At 59.4% G+C, this 22,693-nt stretch overlaps 1 protein-coding gene across 1 annotated transcript; it reads right to left on the reverse strand.

Moving 5' to 3' along the window:
• Positions 1–2,735: 2,735 nt before the first annotated feature.
• LOC123033018 (unconventional myosin-Ie-like) lies at positions 2,736–19,243 on the reverse strand. Its single transcript, XM_044449317.1, has 26 exons — positions 19,165–19,243; positions 18,224–18,313; positions 16,531–16,625; positions 15,929–16,016; positions 15,571–15,660; positions 15,139–15,270; positions 14,771–14,905; positions 13,852–13,984; positions 13,493–13,689; positions 12,997–13,077; positions 12,603–12,689; positions 11,689–11,775; positions 11,205–11,372; positions 10,516–10,601; positions 9,983–10,064; positions 9,433–9,539; positions 8,952–9,050; positions 8,565–8,709; positions 8,092–8,206; positions 7,231–7,400; positions 6,949–7,094; positions 6,018–6,164; positions 5,509–5,666; positions 4,936–5,016; positions 4,197–4,395; positions 2,736–3,336 (listed from the first exon to the last, which is right to left on the reverse strand). Exons 1-26 carry the CDS (start codon positions 19,240–19,242, stop codon positions 3,081–3,083), a joined length of 3,252 nt encoding a protein of 1,083 aa, XP_044305252.1. The 5' UTR covers position 19,243; the 3' UTR covers positions 2,736–3,080.
• Between the last annotated feature and the right edge of the window lie 3,450 nt (positions 19,244–22,693).

The following is a 22,693-nucleotide window of genomic DNA, read 5'->3' on the forward strand; positions in this document are numbered from 1 at the left end:
ACCGGTTTACATTTCCTGTACAGCCTGATGTGAATCTATCAGCAGGAATGGCTATTTTGAAAGGCAGCCGTCCTCTGAAACCGGTGGGGTGGCCCTCTGATTTCCCCATAGCCAGAAACGAGCATTGCAGAGACCCGAGTCAGTGTGCTGGTGTGGCACCGGGTTGCTGTGCGTTCCCAGAATGGGGCTGCAACACTACGTTTAACCTCGCGGCGCCCGTTCCTCACCGCAGCCAAGAAAGTAACAGCAGCCAGCCAGCGGAGGGAATCGGAGCTCGCAAGCTGGGATCAGCCTGGGAAAGGCCGCCCGTCTGTAGTAAGTCCAGCTTTTCTGGCTGCTTGGAGAGACGGGGGCTGGAGGGAGGCTGGGCACCCGGCAGACAACACCCCCAGGGCCTTGCTAGGAGGTGCCTGACCACAGGAACCGAGCGACGAGAAACCCACCCTTCCCGACTCTCGCTCCCCATGCTCTGCGAGTAGTTAGCACGGAGTCTCCTCCTCTACCCAAAACCGGCAGACCGGATTAAATGCATCCCCTCTGGGAGCGGCTGAAGGGCGAAGAGGCACAAGAGATGGGGAGCCCTCCCCCTGCAGCCAGTCGTGGGAGACGGAGGGGGGACTGGGGTGCGGTTGGGCCAGGAATCCACCCCCCGCCCCCACCGCTGTCCAGGATGCCCCCGTCCAGCAAGACTTGGCCAAGATTTGTGCCTGGTGGGCTTGCTGCGCTCAGCCTGGTATCCCTGGGCTGGGTCGGAGGCCACGTGGGGGAGTCCCACGGCCATCTGCGCAGGACTTGGCACAGAGGGGCAGGAAAGGCCCCCAGCTCTGCCCTGCATCTTCCCCTCTGTCTTGGCAAGGCAGGGACGGGGAACGGCGACGGGGCCCCTCTTCTAGAGAACCAAACCGGGAAAGAGTGGCGACGTAGGAAGCCAACCGTCTCAGCCGCCTAATCAGAGCTGGCAGACCGTCTTGATTTTCAGTGGGGCGGCTTTGCAGGGAAGCTTTGCCAGAGCAGAATCGCAACCCATGAAGCAGCGCTCCTTTTCCGCGACTACATAAACTATCCTTAACTCTCATTACAATCTCCAGTGTGGTCCTGCGCCGCCTCTCTCAGTCCCACTCCCGACGACTCTTGTTACCATAAACCACCTATTGATTCATACCTGCTGAACTCGCCCTTTTTTAATTTAAAGAAAAAGATTTTAAAAAGTTAGCAGAAAATGTAAATGATGTTTCATAGAAATTTCTATGTTTTAAGGCTGCAGGAAAGAAGCAATTGCTTTGTAATTACTGATGATTGGATTCCAAACCTTTTATTATTTTTTGTTTTCCTTGCACGCACTTCAGTGCCTTTAGGTATATTTTGTGGGTGTTTTTTTTTTAAAGAAACAAAAAGAGACTATGAATTCTGTATATTTGTTTTCTAGCGGGTGAAAAACGGAGGGCAGTGAGGGGCTGGGGCGGGGGTCACGACTGTGAACTGAATATTATGCTACATTAAAAAAAATGGATCACTGAAAAAGTCTCTCAGGTAACTCCTTTTGCTGTAGAAATAATGCTATTAAAACTTATAGTGGTTTAACCCCCTTCCCGAGCTGGTCTTGACTCAAACTAATCCTGCACCTTTGACTTCCAAGCAGGGTCCAACACACTGCTGGCAGAGAGGCACAAAATGCAGATTTCTTTAAATTCTGCTCTGGCACTTTCGTTGCGAAATGCTATTTTCTGAATATTTGGTATCTGTATTTGTAATTTGATAACATTTGATTTAGCATTTCGATGTGTTAGCTTACAGGAGAACAGAGCACTTGGGTGAGACCAAGAGCTCGCCTGCTCCAGGGCAATGCCAACTAGGTGACCCCCCCCCCATGTGCCAGACTGCAATTCCCCTCATCCCCAGCCATCATACATTCATTTTGCCTGTCCTGAGAATCAACCGCTAATCAATTTTGTTGAGTAAGCCTAAGTCCCAGAATTAAAAGGGACAGGCTGTAACCCCCTTTCCCCACACCACCACACCCCCCTCTCTTATTCTGGCCTCTGCTTGGCTGGTTTGTGTGTATGGTTTTTAACCAGAAAAGCCATTTTAAGCCATTCTGTGGACAGAAGAGGGTTCCTTCAAAGCCCATGATTATTTTGGTCAATTTTGATATCTGACTCTAGTTTGGATCTGGAATGCTAACTGCTGTTTCACCACGGAGAGCCGATGTACTTCCTCAAGTTACATCTGCTAAAATCCAAGCAAGGGATGATGTCCACAAAGCCAATGCTTTCCATGATCAAATCTGTCAAGAAACTTCCCATATTCAGCAAATCAGCCCTCACATATTTGCAAATAAATGGAGGTTCGGAGGCAGCCTGTGTTTTTCCTCCCCAGGGAACTGAGCAGAGCCATCATGTGGTGCAGGCCGACGACCCACCCGAACCGGTGGCCAGCAAGGCAGCCCTCGGTCTGCAAACGCCACATGTGAATTGAAAGAACATTCACTGCAGATTCTTTTTCTAGAGAAGGCCAACCTGCATCCTCCTTCCACAAAAATGTGCCTATAGATAAAATCTATAGATTCTTCAAGAACCTAATTTGCAGGCTGTGTGTTCCCTCTTCCTACTAAAAGTCCACGTCCAGACCTTTGTCACTGCAGCTGCTTGACCTGTGGGGCTGTCTTCGCAGGAAAAACCCATGACACGTGAATTCTGTGCACACATGCAGAAAGCACTGCCCGCCCTCTGTACAGTAGAGAAAATAATTTATTTTTTTGCCAGCGTTGGCTAAAGGCTTTTTAAAACTTCTCTTATGAAACCCATTTTTCGTCTAGCAGCTTGGGCTTGGCACTATTTTGATAACAGATAGACTCTGCCACGAGTACAAGTAAAAGCCAGGCTTGTCTCTGTACGCCTGATCTCAGACATCTGGCGGACAAGCATTTGCTGCCATGGCTTTTAAGGTAGTGGGACACTGTTAATAGGCAAAATAAACATCATGTGTCCTTTCACAACAGAAGGGAAGGCAGGTGTTTCATCCTGGCTGCTTCCTTGGGATTTTAAGGCATCGCGCTAACCTGATTCCCACCAGTGCCAGCCTCAAAGACGCTCCCTCGGGCAGGAGGCCCTTCTGCAGCCTGCAGCTTCTTCCGGGGTGGCTCTGGGGTCTTCCAGCCTCAAGGAGAAGTCCAGAGCAGCTGGTGAGCAGCCCTGGGGGACGGCCTCCACCCACCCCTCGGCGCAATCCTGACGAGCGTCGGCAGCAGCGTCCTGCTGGCTCATATTTTCTCCACGTAATTTCCCGGGAACAAGCCTTCCTTGCCACGGATGCGGCCGTGCCACCAGCCGGAAGGGTCTGAACGGAGGAAGAAGACGGAGGTGCTCTGAAGCACTGACCGTGCTGCTGGCAACCTTGGCGCCTGCTGCGCCAAGAGGGATCACGAGCAAGGCTGCCCGGATCGTGGTGTGCAGGGCAAGTGAAAGGACGGAAACTGTTGCGATGATGCATCAGTCTTGGGCCGCTGCTGGAAGTCCTGACTAAGGGCAGAACCACTGCAATTTCCCTCATCACGTATACTGCTCCTGGACGTGGAGGCTCTGCCCAGTCACCCAAGACAGGCTCAAGGCCAACGCCCTGTGGGAAGCCCCCCAGCGGGTCCTTGGCCCTCCCCTCCCCTCCCCACAGAAACATGCCCGCCCCAGCTTACCCTCCTTGACGATTTCAATGACATCGTTGGCGTTGAAGCTCAGCTCATCCGTGTCCTGCGCATCGTAGGCGTACAGCGCTCGGCACTGGGGGAGCCGCGGCTGGGGCTTGGGCTTGGGCGTGGGCTTGGCGCGGCCCCCTCCTGGGATGGGCTTGACCTCCTTGGAGAGGCGCCGCTGGATCCTGGGGAGGACAGAGGGCAAAATGGGGGCCAGTCCCTTCAGTGCGGGGTGGGAAGCGACCGGTGGGCGGAGGCGCCCAGTCTCAGCGAAGCAGCGGGACGGGAGCAAGGCCGAGGAAAAGCGCCTCCTCCAGCAGTCCCTACCGGCCGGACTGCCCACCGGACGCCTCCCGAAGCCGGAAAGCTGGCAGAAGCGACCGCGAGAGACGACGTGTTCACGGAGAAGAGACGGGATCTAGCGTCGGGGGGGGGGGGGGGGGAGTCTGGGCAGGACGTGTCTGGGGCCGATCCGCGGCATCCGAAAGGTGCCCCCGCACAGCTCGCTCACCCAGCTACTCCTTGGTCGGGGACATTCATGAAATCCAGGTTGAGTGGTGCCGGGAAGGCCCTGGCCCTGGGACTGGCGCCCTGGCGGGGCAGGCTGGGCTGCTCCGTGCTGGTCTGCCTGGTCATGGAGAGGCGGTGCTGGAAGGGGGGGTGCGCCCCCGTGCCGCCGCCGCCGCCACCACGGGCACCCCACTTCGAGCCTGGCGGGAGAAAGAGACCACACGGCACCGGTGGGCGGGCGCTGCTCTGCGCGCTTGCCCACCCGGGTTGCCTGGCCCCTCGGCTGTCGGCGGCCACCTGGGGAGCAACCCTTGGGTGGGAAGCGAGGCTGCACAAACCGTGGCTGAGGCAGCTTGGGGCGGCGTCTTGTGAACCCCACGGGACCCGCACCCCCTTACGGAAAAGATGCTGCGAAGAGGCGAGCGCCGAGGCCTGTGCTGAAGCGGCCAAGCCTGAATCGCCCCGCGACCAAGAAGGCCTCTCCCGTCCTTGCCGGCCCGACCGTTTCTGCCACGGGACACCCAAGCGGCGCCTGCAAGGCCTGTCTGGGCAGGTGGGCAGGACCCCAAGGGAGCGGGAAGGGCCCTTGCGGCAGCCTGGTCCACGGGGGAGCTGGTCTCAATCGGGGCCTGGAAAAGGCAGCACTGCCTGGCTTGGGGCCTGGTTGCGAAGGAGGGACGCAGCAGGACAGCCCCTCCACGCCACCCCCTCCGCCGAGCCCCCGGTAAGCCCTGGCGTACCTGCACTGCTGGGGGTGCTCCAGCCCAAGGTGGTGCCCCCGCCCTGGCAGCGGCTCTTCCTGGTGTCTTTCCGGGTCGGCCCTGAAATCGGAGGGCTGAGGTCAGCTCCCAGAGCGAGGGCGTCCCTCCCCAGCAGAGGAGGGGGCAGCCCCAGACGCCGTTCCCTTTCGAAGCAGCTCCTCGTCCTGCGGCAGCGAGCTGGCCATTTTGTCATGCCCTGGCCGGTCAGCACAAGAGGGGAACTGTATAGCTGTGACAGAGCCCTGATACCTGCCCGGGTTGTGGGTGGCGGGGCAAAGGGCTTCCGGAAGTTCAGGCCCTGGTCCAGAGGTCCCGGGCCAATCCAGCCCCTGGTGCGGCACAGCAAAGTGCCAGCGAGGTCGCGGGGCCCTTCGCTGCAACGCCGGCAGCGTTACTGTCTGAGGCCACAGCTCCTTCTGCAACACCCTGACGCACGCGGCCGGCATTTCGTCGCTCTCGCCGGCCGCTGCTGGGTGATGGGGGCGACCGGCCCTCCCTCAGCAGCTCCCTGCCCCGTCCCGCCCCTGCCCCAGCGAGGGGCCCCGGACTCACGGGCGTTTCGGGGCAGGCCAGGCCCGATGCTGACCACCAGCACCTTGCCGTTGTTGCGCAGCAGAGCCACGTCCCCTTGGCAGATCTGGAACTGTATCTGCCGGGAGCCGGCGGCGCCCCAGGGCCCCCAGCCGTCCTTCTTCACCTTGAACTCCAGCCTTGCGGGAAGGAAGCGGAGAGTGGCAGGGCGTTATGGGAAGGGGACGGGACTGGCTGTGGCCCCACACCCTCTCGGCGCTTCCGAGGGCCACGTGCCGCAGCGCCTCCGAGGGCAATCTGGGCGGCCCGGGAGCCAGCCAGCCGCTGCCTGGCCGGACTAGCAGGTCCCCTGCGGACGCCTCCGAGGGAGGGACCGGACGTGCCGGCGGGCGCGTGGAGCAGCGGCGGCCCCGTGCCTTCTGGGGGGCTTGCCAGGCAGAGGCCCCGGCCAACGGCGGGAGAGCCTGGCGCAGAAGGGGGCCGCACCGCCGTCCGGCAGGCGCGGAGCACGCTCCCTGCGGGGGGCTTACTGGTTGCTGAACTTGACCGGCAGCTGCTTCTGTGTCTTCTCCTCATAGCGCCTGCAGAGCAAACTCAGCAGCTCCGTCTTGAAGACGGACTCCAGGACACTGTCGTAATGGGGCTCGTGCAGGATGATGAAGTCGTCCTGCAGGGTGCTTGCGGGAGGGAAGGGGAACACGGATCAGGATAAGGACCTGGGCAGGCCCCTCCCCCGCCCATTCCCGGTTTTCCCACTGCCTCCAGTAGGGCCTGATGTCACGGGGGCCTCTCTGAGTGCCACTGGCAGGCCACTGATCCTGGGGAGCCCCGAGACGGCACCGGGGGGTTCGCTCCTGCGAAATCAAGTGGGGCTCCTCTGCAGCTCCCATATAGCCGGAGGTGCCTGATCCTGCCTGATCTTGGAAGCTAAGCAGGATCAGGCCTGGTTGAAGTCTGGATGGGGGGCTTAAAGGCTGTGCATGGAACGGGCTTCTTGGGAGGTGGTTGAGGCCCCCCGGTGAGGGTGTTCCAGGACAGGCACATGGCAGGCATGTCATGAGTGGGCCTGCCTGGAGCTGGGGGTCAGACTAGATGGCTCAGGAGGCCCCTTCTGACTTGCTCCGTTTCTGTGTGAGCAGCTCAGGCCGTGTGGTTCCCACTCTGGGGACAATGGGAGAAGAAGGGCGGGGAGTGGGGCAGCTCATCCAGAGAACGCCTCGCTGCGGGGGCCGGAAGCAGCCTCTCCCCAGTCCCGCTCCCGGGTTCTCGGGACGCGCTTCCCGCCATTTTGCTTTCCCAGTAAAGGAAAGCTGCCCGACGGAACGAAAGCCTTCGGAGCGGAGGTGGAGGAAGCCCCGCTGGCTGGGCTGTGCCGGGCAAGGGCCAGTGCAGGCTCCAGGCACCCTGGGGAGGGTGGAGCAGCCGGGGGCACACCCCCCCCCCACGCCTGCAGTGGCTCACCTCAGGGACACCGACTGGATCCGCTCCACCTCAATCTGCCGCTTCAGGACTTCCCTCACGGCCCCTTTATCCGGCCCTTGCTTGACCTTCTCACGGCCGATCAGGTAGAGGAATTTCGGGGTCAGGATCAGGTCTCGCTTCACCGTCTGCAGAGGAGCGACAAAGCGCCATCGTGGAGCCACAGGTTCCGGGAAACGCTCATTGCGAAAGGAAGAAGACACCCCAGGACGGGGGCCTGGCCGGGCACGGCCGCTGCGAGCAGGGAAGAACCCCGCGGCTCACCTTGAAGCGCCGGTCGTACTTGACCACCGTCTCGGCGAAGTCGACGCGCTCCCGCCGGCCGACGAACCGCCGCAGCTCGGGGCAGCTCTCCAGGCCGATGTAGTCGCCCATGAAGTTGCGGTTGATGCTGTTCCGGCGCCGCTCCTTCTTGTTCAAGACGATGTTGGAAGCTGCAGAAGAGACGGGCAGGGATGGCGAGCCCGGGGCTAGTTCCGGCAGCCGGGCATTGGCCGCGTGGGGAAGGCATCCTTGCAGGAGCCCAGGCAGCGCTTTCCAGCGGTGAATTTGGGCCTCGCAGGGGTCAAACTCCGCGGTGCCAAAGAAAGGGACCCGGGATGAAGCAAGTCCCGCTCGACGGAAAAAGGAAAGGCCAGCCCCCTCTCCCTTTTCACAGCAGCATTCGCCCAGCTGCCCAGAGCGTCCCAGAAACAGGGGGTCTGCTCAGAAAAAGTGGGGGCAACCTGCCCGTGACCCCAGCATTGGCATGGCAGGCTGCTGCCTAATTGCCATGTAGAACCGCGCTAGGGAGCAAGGCCCGGCTGTGACGCTGTCCGGACGCGCCACATCGGCCAGGAGAGCTAAGCGAAGAATAACTCCACAAGCGGGGGCCAGAGTTACTCCTGCGCAGAGCAGTGGGGCCCTGGCAGAGCCGCCGGGGAGCAGCCACCTCTGGGCACGGTCTGGCACCCCCAGGGGAGGGCGACTTCAAGGGGACTTGGGAAGGGAAGGGCTGGACGACCGCGGCCCAGCCGGCGACGCAGCTCCTCCCTCAACCGTTGGTGGGACCCCCAGCCTGGTGCTGCAAGGGCTCCCCCACCCCCGAAGCTGCATCGGCCCAGGAGAGGGGGGCGCTCGGCTCACCTTCCTCCCGCATCTGGATGTACTTCCGGACGGCCACGTGCTTGCGCCAGGCCTTCTGGATGACGCGGGCGTAGCCGTCGTAACGCCGCTCCCGCATCTCCTCCAGCAGGAACAGCTGGAGACGCCGGACGGGGGAGGAAGAGAGGGGGACGTTATGCGTGGCCGGCGTGCCGGGACGCTCCCGGCACAGGGAGCCCAGGAGGAAGAGCAGGTGGCGGCATTTTCCTGGCTCCAATCAACATGGGTGCGTGCCTATCATGTTTTAAAAAATGCTCTCCGATTCGGAGCAGGCAAGAGGCGTGCTGACTTTTTAGTGTATGGGTGAAAAAGTTTAATGCCAGGGCATGGCACGACATGCATCAGCCCCGCTCGCTGAGCCCCTCCCTTCCACCCCAACTCAGTGAAAGGTTTTTGGGGGAGAAGAGACACGCGAAGGACAGAAAAGGAGAGGACCCCCGGTCTCTGGCGCTCACCGATTCCGGGGCCTTGATGAAGACCTTAGTGTGGCCCAGCTGGTACTGGTCGGGGTCCATGTTGACCGACTTCATCAGGTGCACCACGCCCTGCCTTTCATCCCCCCGCCAGGAAGGCCACGTCTCCGGGGTGAGGATGGCGTACCTGCGTGCGGGGAGGGGGAGACAGAATTGGCCCGGTGCCTTTGGAGCCAGCCCGTCCTCCCTCTCCGGCTGTCTGCGGGTCCTGCAAGGTGACGGGGGCAGCCAGCCTTCCTCCGCATTGCCGAGAAGAGCTTTCGCTGCTGACTCCCGGCAGATCAAGAGCCGTCCTCTGCACAGGAGCTGCCTGGCAAAGCTTCTCCCCGGGCGCCGTCAGGAAGGACGCTCGAGCGCCAGAGGACTGACCTGTGGAGGAACTTCTGGAAGATGCGCCGGTATGCATAGCCAGCTCGGCGCACACGGATGTTCTCCCGCAGGCCCAGGTACTCCACCTGGTGCTTGACCCTGGATGAGAGCCAGAAAGTGGGGGGCGTGGGAGCATCCCAGCTGCTGGGTGTCTCCCCAGCACCAGCACCAGCACCAGGGCCGGGCTGGACACTGGCCGGGAGGAGGAGGGGAAACCAGACAGGGATTCTTCCACATCCCACTTGGAGAGCAGGGGGGGGAGCAGGACGTGGGACCCGCCCCGGAGCGCCCTGGCATGAGAACGCAGGGTCGGATCCCCAAGGCCTCAGCCCATGGAAGGCGCGAGCTGCCCACCCCGAGTCAGACGAACCAACAGCTCCCCGCTGGCACGTCCTGTTTCAATAACACACGCACAGACCCCACAAGGCCGCCTACGAGACAAGCCCCTGACCCCAGGCGCAGCGCCGCTCCGCGGGCCCACCTGCTCTCCTCCCAGTCGCGGGGCCGCTTGGTCTCGTTCGGCTTGATGCACCGGATGTAGTGGGGGGTGCACTTCATCAGCGTGTCCACGAGGCTGTTGGCTTGTTTCTTGATTTTTTGGCAGGGGGTGAGCATGAAAGAAAGACAACATTGCCGGAGTTGCTCCTTTTGCTTGCTTGGGAGCTGCCTTCGAACGAAGGTCTATGTATATTTCTGAAGACAGCACATAAATGATTTCAATCCATCGGCATTTATCCCTGGGTGGTGATAAGAACTAGGGCCTGAGTATCTTATTTTATTTTCAGCTTTTCTACCCCATCTGCCACTAGCATCTTAGGACAGCTTACAAAAAACCGATATCTGCTATTCCTACCCCCTTCTCTGCCCCAGCTGCAACAGCCAACATGCAAATATGCGCAGACGGCAGAAAATGGGCTTTTTCTGGCTGGCAGAATGTAGAAGCGCCTGCATTTCGTTCAGCTGAGAATCCAGCCCCACGGGCATCCACAAGCCACCCCGCCCCGAGTCCCACCCGCCCTGTGGCGGGGTACCTTGATCTTGCTGCCAGCGGTGGTGGGGCGCCCCTTCTTCTCTGCGTTGAGGTTCTCAGGAAAGAGCTCACGAATGAAGGGTCTTTAACAGCAAAGGAAGCCGCCGTTATTTCCCCGAGCCGTCCAGGAGCAACCGCAGGGAAGGGCCACCACTGAAGGGCCGTTGGTGATCCCAGCCCTGACCAGGCTGTGCAAGTCCCTCCTGAATGGTCCCATTTTACAGATGTGGGTAACTGAGGCTGAGCCGGAATGGGGGCCCACTCCTCCCAGTGCACAGCACTGTCCCTGGCGGAGACTAGATCCAGGCAACAGATCATTCATTCATTCATTCATTCATTCATTCATTCATTCATTCCCTGCCTCTTCCCAATGACTCAAGCCTTGACTGCGGCTTTTCACACGCTCCGAACAAGGCCCATTCTTGAAGATGAGAGGGCAGTCGAGGCGGACACGGCCGGAGAGGCCACAGAGCGAAGCTTCTGCGGCATGGGGGGCGAGAGGGGAGAAGCACCCCACCCCGCAGGAACACTCACATCTCGCTGCTCTGCATCAGCTCGATGAGGTCAGCAAAAAGGACGTCGCGGTTCCGTTCGCAGAAGCCATCTGCGTCGTACGAAACCTGCGGCATTATTATTATTACATTTTTATACTGCCTATAGCCAAAGCTCTCTAGGCAATTGACAGCAATAGACTCATACACTCAAGTCACCCATTCCACTTCTGCCCAGGCCTGACCCTGCTTAGCTTCCAAGATTAGGCAGGATCAGGCACTTCAGGCATCAGGCAGAAGGGTACACAGTCCAATGTTTCTGCCCAGCACTGACTGTAGGCAGCTGTGAGCAGAGCGCTCTCTGTTTTCATTGTATGAGATATAAATTAAGGGAGAAGAGATGCATCCCTCGCTCTTGGCCAGGATAATGAAGCAGAGTCTCCACATTCAGGTACAAATGACCAGATACCAAGGACGAGCGACCAAGGAACACGGTCGCCTTCGCGTACCCGTCCTTGTGCGTGTGGCTTGCGGCCGACCTGCAACGGGAGCAGGCTGCTTCGTCTGGACCGATCTTCCCAACCAGGCGCTTCCCAGATGGGATGGGCTGCAACCCCCAGCATCCCCAGCCAGCAGCGGCACCGCCTGGAGGGCCCCTGGCTTGGAAAGGTAAACTCGGCTGGCCGGAGGGGTCTGCTCTCTTCTCCTTCGGCCCTCCCGTCTGGCCTTTACCTTGCCCGCATAATGGTGGATGACGAAGCCCTTGTTCCAGCTGTTGAAGTGGGCGTGGGTGCCGAGCGCGGACTGAAGCTTCTGCAGCAGCGTGTGGTCCGCCCCCTCGCCCTTGGCGTGCATCGTGGCGCACACGTCGTCCAAGATGCTCATGATCCCGGGGGGGTTCTTGCAGGGCAGGGAGGAAAAAGGAAGGGAAAGGTCCATTCTTGGCGTCATGCCAGGACGCTAAACAGCAGCAAGGGGCCCGGCGCTGGGCAGGACCACACGCCTCCAGCGCGGATTCAGGTCTCATGTGGAGGGTCTCTCTCTCCTCTCCCCCAAGAACGGCTTCTCGCCGTGCGGCGTCAGGCTGGTGGCGCAGCTGCTCCCCCACCCCAGGGGTCGGCGTGCTTTCCTGGCGCAGGAGGCGGTGCGCCACGGAACCCTGCCACTGAACTACAGCTCCCAGAATGCCACCACGGGGCTCGCCCTCACCACTCACCACTTTGTTCTCAATGAGGTCACACACCACCTTGTTGTTGAAGTAGTCGATGGGGCTCCATCGGATGCCCTCCTGGACGTACTCTTCCTGCAGGCGGGAGTAGCACAGGTGGGCTAACCGAGGACAGGGAACCCCACGGGCTGGGGAAGAGGCGCGGGTCTTGTCCAGACCCCGGAGCCCTGCTGCTGGCCTTCGGCAAGGTAGCCTCCCTGTGTCCCGAGACCGCGCCTCTGGGTGCGGGCGAGAGGGGCACGAGGGCTGGCAGCGGGCACGTGGCCTGGGCAAGGTTCCCTCGTGCCGACGCTGCACCCACAGGCGGGTGAAAACGCGCCCCTCCAAAGCTGCCGGCTTTGCCTCTCCTCGCCTCGCCTCGAGGTGAGCGCTTCCCAAACCGCCTCTTCCCCACACGCCGTGGCTGTTCATTATGCGACCACCACCACCATCATCCTCACATTCTCCCCTGCCTTCCTTCCTCCTGCGGGGACCCGTCCTCTTTACACAGTCCTCTTCCCTTGCGTTTCATCCTCACAGCAACAGCCCTGCGAGGGAGGCCGGGCTGAGGGGTTGTGGCAGGCGGGGACTCGAACCCAGAACTCCTGCGTCCCACTCTTAATGACTGCCCCAGCTGGGCTCTGCTTCAATGCACGCCCGGCACGCAGGGGTCTGTCTCCAGACCTAATCCAGCACCACAATTCGGAAAACCCGGCTGCACACTTGCGCCCGGATCGGCCCTTGCCGCACAGAGCACCCCCACACCCGCTTTCGGAGCCGCTCAGACCAAAGACGGCGCCTCACCGGGAGCAGCGCCTCCTCACCAGGATCCACCTGCCAGGAGCTCTGAACGGCAGCCCTGTTTCCACAACTCACAACCATGTGCGCTCGGCTCAAACACACAACCGCCTGGCAGCCCCCACCTGTTCCGCCTTAAGCGTCAGCTCAATGAAGATCTGCTGCAGCTTCTCGTTCACGAAATTGATGCAGAACTGTTCAAAGCCGTTCTTCTGCAGGGATAAAGGGAAGGCAGGGAGGAGAGAAGGAGCAAATCACCAGCCGCACCAGCCGGCGGGATGCGAGTTGCAGGTCGGCTTTTGACTACACGGGCAGAGGACGGCATCCCAAGACAGGACTTAAGCCAGCGGAGCGATAGCTCTCAGCCCAGCAAGTCTCTCTCTCTTGTACTGTTCACAAGAAAGATTCTGTGGGAAAACGATCTAAGGTGCAATTCCCCAAGTGAGGCCCGTGGGAATCGGCAGCGGCTGCACCACGCAGTTCCTCAGGAGACGGGGCCCTGTGTCTCCGGGAATTTACCTGGAAGATCTCAAAGCCGTAGATGTCCAGGACACCAATGCTGAACTCCTGGTGGTCCTTCTGCATGGCTTTGTTGACGGCCTGGGCAAAGGAGGGGAAGAGGGAGGCGGAAGGTTTCAGATGCGCAAGCAGAAGCAAGGAGGAACGCACGAAGAAGGAAAATAAATAAAAGAGTGGACCGAGGAGGAAAGGAAGGGGGAGAGAGAGATCTCGTGAACCCGACTGCCAAATGTGTCCCGCAGTTGGTCAAGGAAAATTAGCCTGAGTTTGGAATGGGACCCCCATTTCCAAGAAGCTTTAAAAATGGCGCGCAAAGAGCAAGCGCACGCATCAGAAGGAGTGTTCTCACTCTTTCCTGTGCTTGTTTCTGGCCTGCAGGGAACGCCCGCTTTCGATTCCCAAATTAATGCAGTGGAATCTCCCCCCGCAGCCGGAAGCAGCGGGGTCGGTCCCTCCACCGAGGGCGCCTGCAGCCCCGGCCCGGCGGGACACTCACGTCCACCAGGTAGTCGAAGAGGCGGGTGTAGAGGGCCTTGGACAGGGCGTCGCGGGTGAAGCTGGCCTGCTCCACGTTCAGCGTCACGTCGATGACCTCCTGCCTCCCGCCCCACCTGCTGTCCATCTTGCGGCTGGTCAGCTTCTCCCTGAGGCGCTGCTGGTCGATGGCCAGGAGGTAGGCAGGGAACGCCAGGACTGGGGGAGAGCGGGGCCGTCAGCGCCAGCCTCCCCCACCGCCGCCCCGCCACAGCGCCACCCTCTTTCCGGCCCGACGCACAAGCGCCACTCTGCAAGCGCCCGGCCCCGGGGCGGCCGCTGCCCCCAAGCCCAGGTCCCCTCGGCACGCCCTGCACTCACAGTCCTCGCTCTCCACCACGGCGTAGTTGCCCGACTCCCGGAAGGTGATGTTGCCCAGGTGCAGGATGCCGGCCACCATCTGCAGCACCAAGGCCTGCTCTTCCCCCGAGAGCCCCACCACCTCCATGGCTGCCTGGGGGGACAAGGAGGTGGGGAAGGGGAGGGGGAGGCGGGCACCAAAGGGGGCACGTCAGCGGGTCACGGGGCCGCAGGGACGGCCGGCTCTGCCCCCCGCCCCTGCCGCATTTCCCGTTCTTTTACCCATCGGTCCGTTTCTGTTTAGTCCCTGCACCTCGGTGCCTCCTTCTGATGCCAACCAAGGCAGGTTACAAAGCGGAGAGGCAGTAAAAACCACAACAAAATCAAAGTCCGGGATCTGCTTGTTTTCTAACAGACTTGAACACCATGCCGACAATGTAAAAAGCCACATCCGGGCCCTCTTCTGGCCGACGGCGAAGGGAGCCAGAGGGAACGTGCCGCGGAAGCGACGCCGAGGAAGGCCCTTCCCACGTGCCCCACGCGGGGTTGCGGGGCGAGGGCCGCTTCGAAGGGCCGCCCCTGCTGCGCGTCACGCCCAAAGACGGGCCTCCCTCGTAGCTGGACTGCACAACTAGTTCCAGCGTCGTGCCTCGAGTTGCCCCCGGCCTCTTTGGAGGCCGCAGCTCGGCAGCGCCGTCCTTTAAATGCAGGATCGGGTGCCCCTGAGGCTATGCAGAGTGCTTCTGGGAAGGGCACCCGCTTCCGTTTTGCAACTGTGGGCACAACCAAGCGCCCCTGCACTCAGCAAGGGGACAGTTCTTGCGGGCTTGAGTGCCACCGGTCCCGAGGGGGCTCGGGTGGGGCGGGGAAGGCAGTGAGGGAGGGAAACCCCGCAGCAGGGGCTGGGCTCCCCACCCTCCTCGCGGGCGCTGTGCCATACCAAAGTCTCCTGGAACTCCTGGCGGTCATCCAGGTCGTCCACCTTGTAGGCCGCCGACTGGTTGAGGTAGTAGTAATAGTCGGGACTGGTGATGCCCAGCTCTTCCCGCTGCTCCGGACTGGCTCCCTCCAGCAGCTGGGGCGAGTCCAAGACAGGGAAGGAGGGGGGGCTCGGTCAGGTGCATGCGCTCTACTTTGCCCAGTGACCCTTGCCACAGCCCTGCGAGGCAGGCCGAGGGCGAGCGTGCCGGCCCCGTGGGAGCTGCCCCAAAGCAGGCACTGCCAAATGCCAAGGCCAGCCAGGTCCCCTCAGGGCCCCTCGGGGCATGACCTGCTCTGCCCCCCCCCCCAAACCTGTAACAGACCCACCTGGTAATAAATGTGGAAGTTTCTCTCTCCTGCGTTCTGGTTAACCACGCGGGATTTCTCCAGCAGGAAGTTGAAGATCTTGCCTCCGTCTGGTTCTCCGCCACGGCTGAACTGGATCTCAAAATACTTGCCCTAAGGAGCAAATTGGACCAGGATATCATTAGGACCCCCCCCTCACAACAGAGCTGCACGCCCTCCCCAGATAATGCAGAATTCAGAAACACCAAACATATGTGATAGGGTTAGAGTGACGGTTCCCAACCATCTCCATTTGTTCTTATTTATGGAGTGTGCCAAGTTCCTAGCCCTTATGAAATCAGAAATGACACAAAGCTCATGGCGAGTTCATCAGATGGCTAGAAGGCTTAAGGATCTGCTGAAATACACACCTCTCAACACCCCCCCGCCAAGCTGTGGATGCCCAACACTCACAAATCGACTGGAATTGTTGTTCCGCACTGTCTTGGCATTCCCAAACGCCTCCAGGAGCGGGTTGGACTTCAAGATAATATCCTTCACATGCTGGAAAGAAAATGGAAGCAGCTAAGCTGGCGCTGCATCTTTCCCACCACCACGCAGAGCCTCCGAGAGCCCGTCTCAGTGCTCCTCCACCACCAAACCAGCATATCTGGGGGGAGGGGGCTTCTTAAAGTTAACCTTCCCCAACCAGGTGCTCATCAGACATGCGAGACTACAATACCGCCGTTCCCAGACAGCAAGGGGATGATGGGACGTGCACCCATCACGTGCACCTGGGGGAGAACGGCTGCTCTTGGGCCACGGCAGCTACCTGAACTTGGAGGCTGCCTCCGGACACTTTGGAGATGTAGCTCATGATGAACTTGGCTGCCACCGTCTTGCCCGCCCCACTTTCCCCACTGCAAGGAAAAGAGCGCACAGAGAAATCAAAACACGGTCGGAGAGGTCGTTGGCACAGCCCAAAATCCTAGCGGGGAAAACGGGCCCTTGAGGTGGTCTCACTAGTTTTAACGGCACTGATGGGTGGGAATAGACGGGCAGACTATTCCGGAAGAAAGGGACGGCCATTTCCAAGGAAATGCCACTTTCCAGCTGCGATTAATTCAGCTGTGGGCTGTTATATAGATGATGTACGCTGCCTTGAGCCCTTTGTAGGAAGAAGGCAGGATATAAATCGAAAAATAAATAAATAAAATAAATATATGCTGAGGACGGCTAAGGCGCTAGTCCTCTTGTTTGCAGCTCCTCTCCTAGAATTTATTTTGCCCACTGCAGCGGGCCCTTTCCCTCAGCCGCCACCCCAGGCCTCTTGCCCCACGGGTGCCGCTTACAGTGTGACCCCAACGGCCGCTCCCTGCCTCAGTTTCCCAGCGCAACCCTCACCCCCGCCCCAGACCAGGGGGCCAGCATTACCTGATGATGACGCACTGCTTCTCCCCGTCGATCAGCATGTTGCGGTACATGCTGTCGGCCAGCGCATATATGTGGGGAGGGTTTTCATACTGGGCCTGCGGAAGGAAGCCAAGTAAGCGCACACGCCCCGTTAGCCCCTGGCTCAGCGCCCGGCGTGGCGGCGATGGGGGGCCGAGTCTCAGACCTGCCTGCTCTAGGCCAGGGCCGCTATGCGCCGCCTGGACGGGCCCAGCGGCCTCTGGGGAAATTCTCCCTTGTGCTCAACCCACAGAAGCCGGAACCTTCGGCCAGGGGCCAGACTGGTCCTTGTGTTGTAAGCCGCCCCGAGGCTTCGGCAAGGGGCGGCATAGAAATGTAATAATAATAATAATAATAATAATAATAATAATAATAATAACAACCGTGTTTGCTTCGTCAGTATCATCGCAGCCTTAGAGAGAGGATGCTGCAGGGAGCAAGGCTGCAGGGGTCGGCTCTCCAGCGCGAAGCTGGGGCTCGGCGCCTCTTCCCCCCTGCGAGGCCCTCTTGCGCGGGAGGCCGGACCCCAACCGGACCCCCGACTTTTTCAATGCACTGCCGCGGACACACAAGGTGCCTCCCCGAGCACGGAGGGGCTGGCAGGAAGGAACCCAGCAAGCGAGGAAGAGCCGAGGGAAGGGCGGGCAGGCAAGCGGGAGCAGCGCAGGCTCCCCCAGGGGCTGCAGAGGGGAGACCCCGGGCCCGCCGTCGCTGGCGAGCGAGCGAGCGAGCGCCCACCGGCCACTAGGGGGCAGCCGCGCAGCGAGGCAGGGGCGGGCGGGGCGGGGCCGGCGCGGCCCCTCGGATTGGCTGGCCCGGCCCCGCCCGCCCCGCCCCGCCCGCGACGTCACCGAGCGCTGCCCGGCTCCTGACGCAGCGGCAGCGCAGGCCCCTTTCCGCAGAGGCGCCGAGCCCGGGGAAGCCACCAGCGCTCCGGCGACTGCAAGTCCCATCCTCCCCTGCCGGCTGGCCCCTATTCCAAAGCGCCGCAAGCACGCGACGCTTGCTTTCTGGAGGCCACGATCCTGCAGTTAGTGTGCGGGGGTTAAAGGCTGGCCTCGTGTGTCAGAAGCGTCCGGGGCACCAAGCCGGAAAGGGCCCCCCCGGCCTGAGCCCCCGGGAATGACCGCAGGGCAGGTAACACCCGCCTCCCACCCAACTCCGGGTGCAGCAGCCTGCTAAGTAAGAGCCCGAAAATACCAGTTGCCCAGGTGGTTATTCTGGACCCCGGCTTAACGGTCTTGGGGGGATTGCTTTGCATGGAGAGGCAGATTTCTTCGTATCTGCACAGCTGTCCAAGTTTTCCAGCTGCTGCTACATGTCTGACATAACTTAGAACCACAACGGAACTGTTGGCTAGCCATGTTTTGGACTCCCTGAAATCACAGCACCATCGCAGCCACAGGAGTAAACGGGGGCTGCTTCTGCTCCCCTGATGCTCTCTGGGTGGCCCCTGGACTTTGTCCCCGTGGCTCAGCCCTGGCCCTGGCTACTCCACCAGGGATGGGACGGGACAGAAGGGGCCATCCCCTTAGAAAGTCACTTTGCACACATTCTGACATGCTCTGTCCTTTTGGGAAGCAAAAAGGTATTTTTCTTGGGGGCGGGGGGACTCTGCACATCCTCCGAGGCTTGCTGCCTCAGCCACCAGCATTTGCAGTCACGCAGCACTTACCGCGCCCTGGTACATGTCGATCTCGCGGTCAGTGAAGTATGGCAGCTGCTTGAAGGGGTTAACAGAAATCAGGACTGGGCCAATGTAGGTCTTTTCGTTTTCCAAGATAAGGGTCAAGAAACAAAATCAGGACAGACCAGTTTCAAATAGCCACGAACGCCCAGCACCTCTTCCTGGGGCTCACTGTTAGCCGTGAGGTCTCCACTGGCAATTTCGGCACTGGGGCCAGGGGCACGCAGGAGGCCAACGGGAATGAAGCGGCTTGAAGCTGTTATCAGACAAAACCGGCTTTCTTCAACTTGTTGAACTACAGGTCCCATCATTGTCTAGCACTGCTGCATGGAAAATGATGGGGGTTATAGAACAATGCATCTGGGGGGCACGGCCTGGAGAAGGCTCATGTGGGGTCCCAGGAGCATAAAGGGGTCCCCATCTGTTTGTCCACCCTGCAACTCCGCATCCGGCAGCATCTTTTAATTTCTGTCCCGGAGGAAGATGAGGTTGAAAAGCCCCCAAAAGTGAGTGCCCAGGAAGAGACGCCTGCTGCATGGGGCCAAGGCCTAAACCTATTTCCCATCATCCTGCTCATCTGGGGATGCTAATTTAAGACGACGCCTCCGTGTAATGGCCATATGCAAAGTGGGGACTGCAGCTGGTTTGTGATCTAGGCTGAGCTGCAAATTTATTTATCTGAATTGGGTGGGAAATTATATTGGCCTCCTGTGGAACTTAGAGCCTAGTAAGTGACCAATTTACATATGTAAATATCTCTGTGCACGTGTGCAAATCAGCACCGACAACCTTGAAGTGGCTTTGTGTCCGAGGCGGCCGTGCTCCAAATCGTGTAAGTGCCTTTCTGGGTCAGGAAAAGCACCGAGCCTGCGGCCTCTGCCCCAGCCCAAAGAGCGAGTGGGCACCACCCCAGACCTGGCAAGGGATACAAAGATGAAGTCATCCATGAACCGCTTCTTGAGGTTCTCCACGATGGCGTCCTCGCTGATCTTGGAGAGGAGCACCATGTCGTCCACCCCGCTCTGCTTGACGTTCTGCGTCTGCCAGTGGTAGCGCTCCTTGCTCCCCTGCGGAGGCGAAAGCAAGATGGCGGCCCAGGTCAACACGCGGGCTGCCCTCCGGCACGGCGAAGGAGAACGGGGCGTGCCAAAGCACTGCAAAGCCGCACAGGAGATTAAGCGGGCAGGAAAGGGCCAGAAAGAAACCGACGCACGGGGGGTGGAGTGGCAGCTGCCCATTTGGACAGCCCTCGGAGTGGACTGGGCAAAATTTCAGGAAAGGAGGAGGCCAAGAGTGGCTACTACTGGCCTTGCTTGGCGAGGTGCCACCACCATGGCTCGATCGGCCCGTTGCTGGGGAGCTTGGGCAGGGGGAACTCACGCACCCATCCTGCTTGAGCCGCTGGCTGCTGGGTTAGATGAACCTTTTCAGCCTGCTCCAGCACGGCTCTTCGTAAGTTCTTCTCAGAATTGGAACACGATGCAAGAAATGTGTATAGAAAAGCAGAACTGAAGGACTGGAAAAGGGGCTGAGCGGCATCCTTTGAGTGCCCAGCACGCAACCCGGGGGCCGTTTCACGCGGTCGGATGCTGCAGAGCTGGTGCGTGAATGGGTGGCTGATCGCGGCGAGGACGCGGAGGTCCGTGAGACTCTGCCTGCCACAGCCAACAGTCCCACCGCCAGCACGGGCCAGTGCTCAGCCAAAGCAGCTGCTGCTTCGCCCACACTTCTGCAACTTCCTCAGTGAAGCGGAGACGGTCGCGCGTGGTTCTCGAGAAATGTTCGCTGACCGACGAGTGGCCACATTTTGATCGCACCTCAAGTAACCTGCAGCCCTCAACGGGCCCTTTTGGCTGAAGAGCAGGGCGACGTTGCTACGGAGCAACATACACAGTCTCGTTATTTAGCTGCTGATTTCCCTCTCGGAGAGGAACCTGACATGAGCGCAGCTTGCTTGCAGCCCTTTGCAAAGAGCTGCCCGGCATCTCCGCTAAGCCCACGGTTGAATTCTTGCTGGAGGTGTACCAGACAGTGGCATTTCTAATTCCTTCTTCCCTCTTCGTCTACCGAATCCGGGGCCTGCAAATCTCTCTCGCTCCACGAACATGGGTGGTCTTTTCCTTCCTCTCTCTCTCTCTCTCTCTCTCTGTCTCTCTCTCCAAATTTTTGCAAAGGAGAGAAAAGGCCGGTTGCTAAGGGTCCATTCCTCCCAAGCCGCGAAGACAATGCCGGCTGCCGGTTGCCAGGCGACATGCCCGGACAGGGAGGAAGAGAAAAGGGGGCAGAGGGAGGATGGGCATGCCGGAGAAAGACCCTCTCAGTGGGGCACCGAAGGGGGGCTCCCCCACATGTGCTCCGGTCCCAGCAAGGGTTGTGGAAGGGCTGCAGACGCCCCCTCCGAAATGGGGCAAAGATGGGGAGGACCGTGCACGATCCGGAGGCGAGTCTGGTTTCCAGCCGCTCGGCTTCCTCGACCAGGCCAAGTGGAAACTGGAGCGGTCTTCTGTGCTCCCCTTGCTTCTCAGGCACGTCCCCTAAACTTAACCTCCGGTTTTGGGTCCCTTCACCCTCAATTGGTGCACTTCCTGGCCTCCCCAGCCATCCTTGCTGCAGCGAATCGTGTGGCCTGTCAGATCCACGGCAAAGGGACCGCCCTACGTCGAGCACTCCAGCTCAATGCTTCCAGAACATTCCACACTCCATGCGGCTTAAACAAAGAACTGGTGTGCTGCAGCCACTAAGGGCACCGCACTGGGGACTGGGAGATCCCGTTCCTGATCCCCAGTCCACATGGAGCCCCCCGGGTGACTGGCGCAGCCCTGGCCTCTCAGGCTAGGCTACCTCACAGGGCTGTTGTGCAGATAAAACCGGAGAGGCGAAGCAAGAGGGTTTTGTAGGTCAGCTGGGCCTGCTTCCAGGAAAAAATGCGGGATATGAGCACAATCAGCAGGTCAATAAATAGCCAGTGTGCTTATGGACTGCCTCGGTCTCACAGGACATCTCCTCCTCGACGTTGTTCGGGAGCGGGCAATGGCCTGTTTGCCACGTGGCCCATCAGCCACAGCAGGGCTGCCCCTGTGTGCAGTTCCACCCATCCTTCTAATAGCTGTCTGTCTAATCTCATTGTTATGGTCATGTTATTAATTGGAGGCCACTTTTCCTGGCTTAATGTGTCTTCAGTGGCCTTTCCTTGCGCAGCTTAACCAGACGGCGTTCCCTCCTAGCCAGAATCAACTAATTACAAACATCCTTTAAAGAATACCTTTCCCTGTCAGTTTAGAATTTGCCTAAGCGTATTTTCAAAACCATCAACAATTCCATTCATAAATGGAAACACGAAAGTTATCCAGGTAACACACTCACAAACATTTCACTAACTGAAATATCAGCTGCAGGAAAAGGAATTTTATTTAGACGGGGGGGCTTGAGGCATTGCGGTATTGCCGTACTTCAACTCCCATTATCCACTGGCCAAGCTTCCTGTGACTGATGGGAGCTGGGATCCAAAAACATTTGGAGATGGAATCTAAACGGTTAATAGCACAGCCCTAGAGATGCTGAGCCCAATAGGACTTCCTCCTGAGTAGACGCATCTTACTCCAGGTAAAGGAGCACAGGATTACGGCTGAATATTCAACTGGATGGCAGAACCTATGCAGACCTGGCTGGGAGGAAGCCCGATTGGAGTCAGTGGCATACCGGGGATGGACTGACGGAAAATCCCCCCATGGGCTCTTTGCTAAATAGCCTTATTCCCTCAAATGCTTGGGAGAGTATCCTGCAGCAGAGGGGCCCATGCAGGTCCTGGCGCCTCCTACACTGGGAATTCAGGGCACGATCTCATGCAAACCCCTTTGGACGAACAGGCTGTCCCACTCCATGCAGGAAGCTTCCTTCCACCCCCTCACTCCAGGCCTACCCAGTTTCTTTCCTTCAGGCTAATCAACCTCACCCACTTTTTTATTTATTTTTTGCGCCTTGCACGGCTGCCCTGCCCAGGTGCGGAAACTTGCCCTGTATCGGTTGCAAAACCAGCCTGTCCAACAACTTTCGACTGTTAACTAGGGTTGGGTTCCTTCAAGATTCCCACCCGGAAAGCGGAGAGGAAAATGTGATTGGGATACCAGAGGAGAGAGAAAAACGCTTCCCCTGTGCTTCAGACAGCAGAAAACTTTCAGGAACTTTCCAGAGTCACTCCCGTTTTGCGATTTCAAGCTTGGTTTGCAAAATCGATTGGGAATGGCACAAAAGGTACTCCAGAGCTTCAAAACGTCCTTTCTGCACGAACGGAAGGCAGGCAGGGCTTATCTGCTGGGCCAGCTCCTGCCTCACCTGCACGATTGTTCGGGGACAGCCAGCCAGCAGAAGGGGCATTCACACCTGCCGTTGCCAAACTGCAGCACACAGGTTAACCCAGCCACTTCCAGGAGTGGGTGACTGGCAGGGCTTCCGCCAAAG

Source organism: Varanus komodoensis, unplaced genomic scaffold (assembly GCF_004798865.1).
Source record: "Varanus komodoensis strain SLA01 unplaced genomic scaffold, ASM479886v1 scaffold57, whole genome shotgun sequence".
NCBI classification, from domain to species: domain Eukaryota; kingdom Metazoa; phylum Chordata; class Lepidosauria; order Squamata; family Varanidae; genus Varanus; species Varanus komodoensis.